We start from the raw sequence: 11,857 nt of genomic DNA on the forward strand, positions 1-11,857 counted from the left end.
GCGGGTTAGGCGGTTGACTTTCTGTGCTGGCGATTAGGTGTCTTACTCTGAGGGTATGGGTTCGAATCCCGGATGGGACTCAACTTAAGAAAGTACTTTGTACTTTACTAAGAAAATGTAATCTGAAAAGTGTGTATATATGACACATGCTACATTTGACCACTTTCTAAAAAACGACATTGTAATCAGAGCATCTCTTAGTAAATAACTTGAGATACATTGATCTGTCTCATAACTGATAACTACATAATGTTTGAAGTTGGTGATATGACTTTTCCGTTTTGAAACAACAATGTAGTTATAAGACATGATGTAATACTTAAACTTCGCACTAAAATATGTATGTGTCTTGCTTCTATAAAGCTGAAATAATGCAACGTAAATCTCATCTCAACTTTACAATGCTTACAGATGAGGCTAATATGCACTGCTTGGCTATCTGAATCTTGAGATTACCTTGTAGCTTTGAAGGACTTCAGGATACAGAAATGATTAAAATTATCTAATATTGTGTGTTATCACACAGTAATGTTTATTTCTGTCTCCTGACATGTAGTCTTAACAATTAGTACATAACGCTAATCACGCATAGTTGTCAGTCAAGACGCGCGTATGTCGACAGTGACGGATTGTAGGTTTGGGACGGACCATGCCTGTAGAATTAAAGCTTAACACATAATGCTAATTATCTTAGAACATGGAAAATGAAGATAAGTGTGTATCAACACAAAGGAATACTTTTAGCATTCTCGTATTGAGTGAAATAAGCAAAATGTGCTGCTCAGTCCGATTTTATATAATAGTATAATTCCTACTTAAAGAAGGAAGAGAAAAAAAATGAGAATAATTTTGGAACGATGATGTACACAAACACACCGGAACATACGCAAAATCAACAATATTCCAACCATATGGTGGTGTTTTTAAATAATCGAGTCTGGACCAGAATCTCCAGTGATCAACAGTATGAGCATCGATCTACACAACTGGGATGCAATGACATGTTTCAAGCACGACACACAGACAGCGACCACAGACATACACGGTGGTATGTAGGTGCAACAAAGGGATGCAAACCCCATATCGCCTCACCCCAAGCAGTAAAGCCATTGTTACACCATAACCAAACGTGTTGTGGATTCAAGTGAACCCGGGCACTGATAGTGCAAGAATAATTAAAACTAAACACACGGTTGTGGAGAGCAAAAACTCAGCTTATGACTGTATTTCAATTAAAGTTTCGTTTTCACCAGTCTATGAAGAAACGTCGTGTAAAGTTAATGGAAGACGCTGACTGTCAATTCTTTTTTGGAAATGCTACAACTTTTAACACTTGAGGAAATAAAATATTTCAGAATGGCATCACTATTTCATCGTATGGTGACAAATCACTGGATTATCTAGTCCAGATTAGTTTTTAACAAACTTCGTACAGTTGATATACTGCTGAACAGTTATATACTCATGGCATAGTCACAATTGTACGATCGACTCTGCTTTTAGTAGATATTTCTTATGGATGCAAAAAGGGTTTTGTAAGTGTCTTTTTATAAAACAATGCTAATGTATCCTGTTTACGTGATGCTGAACGTGACTAGGAGTGCAACTGTGACGTGAATCACGTACAACACCAGAAGTTAGGTCACGTGCTTGCGAGTTGTAATATGGCACCTGCCACGTTGATTAGTCTATGTTGATGCAACACGTCACAGTGGGCATATAGAATCCTAACTACATATAAATAAGCAGAAGCCCTCTCACTACATTTTCCCGTGGCGGTGATGACGATGTGTTGCATGAGTGTGCTGGTGTTGTGTGTGGCTACGGTCTCTGCCACAGTCACACCTGTAGTGAACCACGTGTTGAACTGTCATGTGGACAGTGTGCTCACTAATATGCTCAGACTGGAACGGGAGGTGACGGTTTTGTCCACAAAGGTGGAGTCTTTGGAGTCAAAGCTAAAACAAACCGAAGAAGGACTGTCATCGATGAAATCCAATCTCCACGATGCCTTGCTGAAGAATATTACACATTCCCTTGGTAAGTACACAATGACTGTGATGTCTTGCTGAAGAATATTACACATTCTCTTGGTAAGTACACAATGACTGTGATGTCTTGCTGAAGAAAGTTACACATTCTCTTGGTAAGTATCCAATCATTGCCATGTCTTGCTGAAAGGTCACATGCAACCAAAACATCAAACATATTTAAAACATAACAATCACTTATTCATGACATATAATATACATTGCTGCTTGTGAGAAAAAAACGATAAACAAAATTATAAGCGTACAATCGCGATTCAAAAGTGTAATGTTTTGTACTTGGGCTTACTTCCCTCGAAACGAAGCCCTCGGGAGACTGAATCTAGTCATAGCGGATCGGTGTGCACTCAAGTGTAACGACGACTTCCGGTTCATTTGCTGATACGCTGAGGACTCATTGTGTGTACAGAATGATGATCTGTTTGATGGGCATTTTGCATGTGTTCAATGATTGAAGCTGTGTAGTGCATATTGTCTTTAGCAGACAGGCAGACAGACATATTGGTGTCAATAAACCAGATATTGGGCTTTCTCTGTGACAGAGGCCACTTATCACAATCAACAAGGTTTTTTTTTATGTAACGACTAGATTATTTTCTTGTTTGTGTACACAACCAAGATTGGACTACTGCTCACGACCTCATACTCCGGGCATGCATACTGTTTCAAGCTCCGCGTACCTATGCACTGCCTGTGTGTTACGGGCGCAGCGCAGCACAGCTGTTGAAACCACTTTTTCCTCAGCGCTGGGGGAAATTTAGTGAATTGTTTGAACTGCAATTTCGCGGGCTTTTTTCATCGCTTTTTTTCAACTTTATACGTTGAATTGGCATTTCTGATTATTTGTTTCGGTAAATGCATACCGAAAGGTACCAGAATCTGCAAAGTTGTGTTTTACGTTGCATGTGACCTTGAAGAATATTACATATTCTGTTGGTACGTGCAAAATCTACGTGATAGCTACACAATCTACGTGATGCCTTGCTGAAAAATATCACAATTTTTCTTGGTAACTATACAATCATCTTGCTCTAGAATATTACACGTTCTGTTGGGAAGTACACAGTCTTCCTGATGCCTTGCTAAAGAATTATATTAAACAATCTTCGAGCTGCATTACAGAAAGCATATATCTCATATATGTCTCATGCTAACACATCTAAGAATTCCACCTTTCAATAACCATGGGAGAACATTGGTTATCACCAAAGACCCGGGTTCGATTCCCCACATGTGTACAACGTGTGACGTGCATTTCTAGTGTACTAAGCCGTGATATTGTTGAAGCATTGGTAAAAGCGGCTCCTCAGTAGCTCATTCAAACTACAGGCACTGACATGATTTCAAACATTTGGTCCATACGCCATTATTTACCGACAGCCGTTATGTTATAGTACCGCCAAACATTGCTGGCGTAAAATTAAACTCATTCTCGCTAAACTCGTTATATGGTGAGTGCAGCTTTAAACAGCTGAACAATCCTTGAAACGTATTCAGAAATTGGACGAGCATGACTAAATCCTTATCACTCGCCCCTCTCACCGTACCTCATCATGACAACATCACATTCGAGAATGCCGTACACAGCCATTCACATACAAAGTGAAACATTGTAAGTAAAGAGATATTTAGTACATCGTTATAGAAGCTAACACTGCAAGGGGATGTTTCATCTACATGCAATCTGACAAAAACATCTGGTAAAGATCAGCTGACCTATGATCCATAATGAACTGTGCTGTTGGACAGAAGCAGTTTTCAAAAGCATACATTCCCAGTGTACCGTTGTGGAGAGTGAGATATGAGTTAACATCTGCTCAGCTAAATGGCATACCATGTTAAACAGTGCTGTCGGGAAAACAACCAATCTCCCCAATTTAAGGATAATTCGAAATTATGTTTATTTTCAGTTCTGAGCATTGTCCCCACTTGAGAGTGATTCACATACTCACATGACTCGAGTCATTAGTTGGAATCGTACGATCAATTCTGCTTTCAGTAGAGATTCCTTATAAATATTGAAACTTTTGTGGCTTATATTTACAGAGCTTGACTGAATAAGGGATAACAGTTAAGCATCACCCATAAGGGAATTCTGCTTTCTAAAACACGAAAACCGGTATTTTATGTTTCAGCCACACAGGCGGTTGATGCAACATATGAAGTGTCTCTCAGGTCCGACATAAACCAACCCCAGGCCACACATCTGAAGTTTGACAACATCTTGTACAACAAAGGTGAGGCCTACAACAAGACGACCGGCGTTTTCACAGCTCCCGTGTCTGGAACATATGTCTTTTGGGCATATGTTATGTCGACAGCTCAACCCAATATGGACGTCAAGATCCATAAAGGCAGCACCCTGATTGGTCTTGGCCACACTCGTCTGGGGTCTGTGTACGGCGTTGCAGCCATCACTACAGCTACACACCTCAACTATGGAGACCAAGTCTGGATCAGCATCAAAGGAACAGGTGTGGTGCCCCTCAGGGGAGACGGATTCTCCAGTTACGGAGGGACGATCATACGCTCCGACTGAGGCAGTTGTTTGAACGTCATTGCGATATTCACATTTATTCATGTACCCTCATCACAGATAAATATATCTGGTGAAATCTGAAGTCTTGTGTATGTCGTTGGAACAACATCCTAGTAATGTTTGTATCCTGACAGACAATGAATCAGTATGATTTTACCCCGCTCTTAGCAATATTCCAGCAATATCACGGCTGGAGACAGCAGAAAAATGGGCATCCGACATTGTACCAATGTGGGGACTCGACCCCTGTCTTCAGCGTGACAAGCTAACGAGCCAGTCATTCTCCTGTTACTAGCAATAGAGAGACAGTTTAAGAAGAGGGGTGTCCATGTCGTGTTGACAGAAGGCACGTCCCAAGGACCTGTACACTTTAGCAGTGCAGGTCGCAAACTGAATCTGACACTCATAAATCTCAAACTTTGAGATGTTGTGTAGCAGCAACACTTTAGGTGACAAGGGCGCTGCTTAGGGTCGAATAGCTAGGGCCTTGCTTATACAAATCTAACAGGAAACAGTATGTATCTTTAGGGCAACCAAAGGGTGTAATATGTCCCATGTTATCCATGGCTTTAATCGCGCCATGGTGGAAATAGTATCTTCCGTAGTTTCCGTATCTGGTTCCGATACTCCTTAACTCTGAGGTAGGTTATACTGTTATCTTGAAAGCTGATGACCTCATTTTGTTTGCGAATGGACCATTTGTTGAGTTAACAGGAACTTGGACCGGGCAATAATAAATCTTGGGTAGTTTTTTGATAGCTCTGTGTGCTCCCCATGGAAATTTCCACCTGAGTGATTACTTTGTCTATCTGAATTTATCTGAATTAAGTGCACTTCCGATAAGACTGAAGGGGCAAATCATTGTCATAAGACTCCGTGGAAGACTAAGACTCCGTGGAAGCCTAAGACTGTGAAAGACTAAGACTCCGTGGAAGACTAAGACTGTGAAAGACTAAGACTCCGTGGAAGACTAAGACTGTGGAAGCCTAAGACTGTGGAAGCCTAAGACTGTGAAAGACTAAGACTCTGTGGAAGACTAAGACTCCGTGAAAGACAAAGACTGTGGAAGACGAAGACTCCGTGGAAGCCAAAGACTCCGTGAAAGACTAAGACTCCGTGAAAGACTAAGACTCCGTGGAAGACTAAGACTGTGGAAGACTAAGACTCTGTGGAAGACTAAGACTCCGTGAAAGACTAAGACTGTGAAAGACTAAGACTCCGTGAAAGACTAAGAATGTGGAAGACTAAGACTCTGTGGAAGACTAAGACTCCGTGGAAGACTAAGACTGTGAAAGACGAAGACCCGTGAAAGCCTAAGAATGTGGAAGACTAAGACTCTGTGAAAGATTAAGACTCCGTGAAAGACTAAGAATGTGGAAGACTAAGACTGTGGAAGACTAAGACTCCGTGAAAGACTAAGACTGTGAAAGACTAAGACTCCGTGGAAGACTAAGAATGTGGAAGACTAAGACTCCGTGAAAGACTAAGACTCCGTGGAAGCCTAAGACTGTGGAAGATTTAGACTCCGTGAAAGACTAAGACTCCGTGAAAGACTAAGAATGTGGAAGACTAAGACTGTGGAAGACTAAGACTCCGTGAAAGACTAAGACTGTGAAAGACTAAGACTCCGTGGAAGCCTATGAATGTGGAAGACTAAGACTCCGTGAAAGACTAAGACTCTGTGGAAGACTAAGACTGTGGAAGACTAAGACTGTGGAAGTCTAAGACTGTGGAAGACTAAGACTCCGTGAAAGACTAAGAATGTGGAAGACTAAGACTCCGTGAAAGACTAAGACTCTGTGGAAGACTAAGACTCTGTGGAAGACTACGACTCTGTGGAAGACTAAGACTGTGGAAGACTAAGACTCCGTGAAAGACTAAGACTCTGTGGAAGACTAAGACTGTGGAAGACTAAGACTCCGTGAAAGACTAAGACTGTGGAAGACTAAGACTCTGTGGAAGACTAGGACTGTGAAAGACTAAGACTCCGTGGAAGCCTAAGACTGTGAAAGACTAAGACTCCGTGAAAGACTAAGACTCCGTGGAAGCCTAAGAATGTGGAAGACTAAGACTCCGTGGAAGACTAAGACTCCGTGGAAGACTAAGACTCTGTGAAACACTAAGACTGTGAAAGACTAAGACTCCGTGAACGACTAAGACTCCGTGGAAGACTAAGACTCCGTGGAAGACTAAGACTCCGTGGAAGACTAAGACTCCGTGAAAGACTAAGACTCCGTGGAAGACTAAGACTCCGTGGAAGACTAAGACTCCGTGGAAGCCTAAGACTGTGGAAGACCAAAACTCCGTGGAAGACTAAGACTCTGTGGAAGACTAAGACTGTGAAAGACTAAGACTCTGTTGAAGACTCTGCAATAATGCTCTGGGTACCAGGAAATGTAACGATTGGGGTTTAGTTTAATCGTCTGCCACAACCTTATTTTTAGTTCACTATCAAATCAGGATTTGAAATACCAGTTGGTTTGGGAAATTTACCTATCTTGTCAATGCATTACTACATTTTACTACAGATTTCTGTTGGCATCACTGAAGCTTGGTAGTTCATATTATAAGTGCATTATTGATGAAAATCTCTAACCGGTAATCCTGCTAGATCTCTATTACTCACGGAGCTCGTCTTAAGCAGTTCCGTACAACCAGCTATCGGATTCTTCTTCTCATACAGTTTGACAGTTTTAGCATTACTATTCTAAATTATTATTATTAACAGTGACTGTTAACGAGTAGCCAGTAAATGCATTGCAAGACACTTACATGTGCACAAAAGCGATCTCAGCGCTACAGCTGTCGTAACTATGTTAAAGTATAGGGAACACGACAGACTCTATGTTACCGTATAGGAGATACGTAGCGCTCTCATCGGTTTGTAAAACGCAGCCCAGGAATACGTATACATTGTATACATGTTCCATTGACCATCCCTGAGCAGGCAGCTCATATCCCACAATACCGTAATAATCCCAAGTTTTCGGCCATGATATTAGATTTGGGAGGACCCTGTGGCTATTAAATGAACTTTTGTTCATGCTGAAACTGAAACAGCCATTTTTGTTGGAACTGTTTATACCAAGAACTAATTCTGGGAGTTAACTCTAGGATCTCTACGTCTTCAAAAACAAACACAGAGGGATCTCAGGCAATGCAGGAATGCTTATTCTTTAGACAATCAGTAAATCAATCAATCAGTCAGATCAATCAACAGATTAATCAGTCAATCAATGAATCCATCGATGAATAAGGTCATTCAGTTGCAGAAACGGAACATCCAAATAGTGTATTTATTAATCCAATTCATCATTATGACACGATATTTGATAACGCAACGTCATATGTCTTATTGTACAATATCTAGAAATTACCTTATATAATTCATTGGCAAACATTGTGCGTCATGCTGAAGATTAATAATTAAGTTTTACCTGAACGATATAATACAAATACATATCGTAACATTCTTCATTCGCATTATTCATAAACGTTCATAATAAAGGTAACTGGAATAGTTTCGGGAATAATAAAGCTATTATTATTTTAAGTTTGTAGAGTATTAGCATATTAAATACATTATATGGAGAACAATGATAAAAACATGTATGTAAACACTTCTGATTTTTAAAAGAAAACGATGGTTGGTATACATGTCAATAACTAACGAAGCGATTCAAGTTAAGTTTACAGTTGCCATGGTTACAATGAGGTCGAGCTTGGAGTCGTGGCTATAATGGCCGACTAATCGTGGTGATCCTGTCAGATTTTATCAGATGTAATCGGATCTTGAGGTCAGTCGTAGCAATGGTGTTGATCGTAGAAAAAATTTGGACCGTTCAAAACTTTTCTACAAACAACACGATTAATTGTCAATCGTGATCAGCGCATCATTTCGTATTGTTTCGTAATGCATGTAAAGCGCAACATATCCCGTCTAATCGTCTAACTGTGGTGATCGGAATCAGTTGTGGACAAGACCAACATCACAATGGTTGTTGGTTGTAGTGTTCACTCTGTAGAAGTTCAAGAAACAGTGAAGTCCTTGGTCAGTCTGGCTGTATGTTAATGTATTATGTTAATGTATTATGTTAATGTATTATGTTAATGTATTATGTTAATGTATTATTAACATACACATTTGTAGCAAGGATAATAGTGCATCCTACATCCCGTGAATAATTCCATGAATCTTCGCAAGATATATCACCATTAGTGGAAGAGAAGTAAAACAGATTTTATTGACATTTTATGCTAATCTTTCATGATCAAAATGGCGTTAAACCCACCGGGACTCTTCAATAACACTCGACCTCTCCGCTTTATGTGATGTCAATATTCCAGCACGACGCAGCAGTGTAACTTTGTGTAAAGTACATTCACTGGGCGATGAAACTACAGAACGATTCCCCATTTGGCTAAACACGAAAAACATCTGTATAGTGTGACACGGTGCTTGTGCATAGTGTGACACGGGGCATGTGTATAGTTTGATACGGGGAGCGTGCATAATGTGATACGGGGCTTGTGGACAGTGTGACACGGGACGTGTGTATAATGTACCACGGGGCGCGTGTATAGTGTGATCCAAGGATAGTGGACTGTGTGACACTGGGCGTGTTTGGAGTGTCATACGGGGCTTCTGGATAGTGTGACACGGGTACGTGTGTATAGTGTGACCGGATGCGTGTCTATAATGTGATACGGTTCTTGTGTATAGTGTGACACGGAGGAGTGTGTATAGTGTGGTGCGGGGCGTGTGTATAGTGTTATACGGGGCATATGTATAGTGTGATGCAGGGCATGTATATAGTGTGACATGGGACTTGTGTATAGTGTGATACGGGGCGCGTGTATAGTGTTATACGGGGCGTGTGTATAGTGTGATGGAGGGCATGTATATAGTGTGACATAGGGCTTGTGTGTAGTGTGATACGGGGCGCGTGTATAGTGTGGTACGGGGCGTGCGTATAGTGTTATACGGGGCTTGTGTATAGTGTTATACGGGGCGTGTGTATGGTATGTTCTGAGGCGTGAGTATTGTGTCATAAGAAGAGCGTGTACAGTGTTACATTGGGCGTGTGTATAGTGTGACATGGGGCTTGTGTGTAGTGTGATTCGTGGTGCGTGTACAGTGTAGCACTGGGCTGGTGTATGCTGTGATTCAGGGATCGTGTATAGTGTGGCGGGCATGTGCACACGGGGCTTATGCATAGTGTGACACGGAACGTGTGTACAGTGTGAATAGTGTGACATGGGCTTGTATATAGTGTGATACTGGGCGTGTGCATCTTATGGCACGGGCATTTGTATACTGTGACACGGCGCTTGTGTATAGTTTGATTCGGATCGAGTGTACATTTTAACAGGTGACACGGAGCGTGTGTATAGTGTCGATAGTGTGATATGGGGCTTGTGTATAGTGTGATACCGGACTTGTGTACAGTGTGGCACGTGCGTGTGCATAGCGTGATACGAGGCGTGTGCACAGTGTGATGTCGCGCGTGTCTATCGTCTTGCACCTCTTACTTTTACTAGGCGCTAAACATGACTGCCAAACGGACTTAAAAACCGTCACCTGCATGGTCAGTGCGGAAGTGTGATCACTCACTAAATATGGCTAATGGACATGTGATACGAGGCGTGTGTATAGTGTGACAAGTGGTTTGTACATAGTGTGATTCGGGGCACGTGTACAGTGTAACATGGGACGTGTGTATGGTGTGGCACGGAACGTGTGTGTAGTGTGATACTGGACATATGTATAGCGTAATACAGGGCTTGTGTATAGTGTGATACGGGGCTTGTGTAAAGTGTGATACAGGGCTTGTGTATTGTGTGATACGGGGCGTGTGTATAGTGTGCCATGGGGCGTGTGTATAGGGTGGCACTGGAGAGTGTGTAGTGTGATACAGGGGACGTGTACAGTGTAACATGGGGCGTGTGTACAGAGCGGCAGTGGAGAATGCATAGTGTGATACGGAACGTGTGTACAGTGTGACATGGGGCGTGTGTTTGTGTAACACGGGGCTTAATTTGTGTATGATGTGATACGGGACGTGTGTATAGTGTGACATGGGGCTTGTGTATAGTGTGATTCGCAGCGCGTGTGAAGTGTAAAACGGTGCGTGTGTATAGTGTGATATGGGGCGTGTGTATAGTGTAATACAGGGCTTTTGTATAGTGTGATACGGTGCGTGTGCACAATGTGATACTGGGCGTGTGCATAGTGTGATATGGGGCGTGTGTATAGGGTGGCACTGGAGAGTGTATAGTGTGATATGGAGCGTGTGCATAGTGGGATCAGAGAGAGAGAGAGAGAGAGAGAGAGAGAGAGTGTGTGTGTGTGTGTGTCTGTGTGTCTGTGTTGAAGAGGGGCACTATCCACGTGGGAGCTCGAAAAGCGGCTAATGATCTAAAGGGTCCGTGGGCATGCTCCCAGGAAATGGTTTAAATTGCATGCTCTCGGTTGCGATTTGCTTTAGATATGACATGCGCTAAAAATACTATACGCTTAAAAAAACAGTCGTATCTGGTTTTCAGTTACCTCGAATGCAATAGCTTTGCATTATAAAATGAAATAATTTTACGTTTACAGTTGATTTTACACACATCTGTACAAGTCAAGGTGGGGGATTTTAAAGTTGCTCCACTTTTTCTTGTTTGTACATATACACATAAATATCAGATAAACCTCCTTTCAGGGTCATACACAATATCCCTTGGACATTCTATAGAATATCCCAGCAACATTCTATACAACACTCCAAGGTTTTACTTCTGCTTCGGTTACTGTTATGTATCTGCATTACTTGGTCATCTAATTATGCATCATCGACAGGTTATGTGATCGATTTGTAAAAAAATTTGTCGTCTTTTCCTTCGATTTCTGTGGCAGATAAAAGACTCCGGTGCCCGGATTTTCCCTCGCCCTCGTGTTTACATTGTCAACCAAAACCTCGGGATCGTGATATGTCCATTACAGGAACCATTTCTTAGCATTCCGTTGAAGACGAGAGAGAACATTAAAGCGTGTTTCTTTCACAACAGAACGTCGTAATGAAAGGGACGTACTATGACTGTAAATCGAACCCCTCTATCCCCCACCACTACATTTGAAAATTCCATGCTCCGCCGATGATTACACCGTCAGTTCAACATAGTTTTCAGTCAGGGTACCCTCAGTTAGGGTACCCTCAGTCAGAAGTGTTGCAAGTGGGCTTTTCCCCTCTCTCATTCTTGCGCTGCTCAGAGGATCGAGTATGGT

At 41.8% G+C, this 11,857-nt stretch overlaps 2 protein-coding genes across 2 annotated transcripts in view; one reads left to right on the top strand and one right to left on the bottom strand.

Annotated features, from left to right (window-relative positions):
* The window catches only part of LOC137298340 (uncharacterized), a 187,434-nt gene that overhangs the window by 143,056 nt on the left and 32,521 nt on the right, over positions 1-11,857 (bottom strand). The window lies entirely within an intron of this gene.
* LOC137298507 (C1q-related factor-like) lies at positions 1,792-4,669 on the top strand. The gene is made up of 2 exons (XM_067830800.1): positions 1,792-2,040; positions 4,184-4,669. The coding sequence occupies exons 1-2, from the start codon at positions 1,797-1,799 to the stop codon at positions 4,585-4,587; spliced, it is 648 nt and encodes a 215-aa protein (XP_067686901.1). The 5' UTR covers positions 1,792-1,796; the 3' UTR covers positions 4,588-4,669.

Source organism: Haliotis asinina, chromosome 10 (assembly GCF_037392515.1).
Source record: "Haliotis asinina isolate JCU_RB_2024 chromosome 10, JCU_Hal_asi_v2, whole genome shotgun sequence".
Taxonomy (NCBI): Eukaryota; Metazoa; Mollusca; class Gastropoda; order Lepetellida; family Haliotidae; genus Haliotis; species Haliotis asinina.

Coding starts and splice junctions, on each gene's coding strand:
- LOC137298507 (XM_067830800.1), top strand. CDS start 1,797: ATGAGTGTGCTGGTGTTGTGTGTGGCTACGGTCTCTGCCACAGTCACA. Junction 2,041..4,183: donor GAATATTACACATTCCCTTG/GTAAGTACACAA, acceptor TTTATGTTTCAG/CCACACAGGCGGTTGATGCA.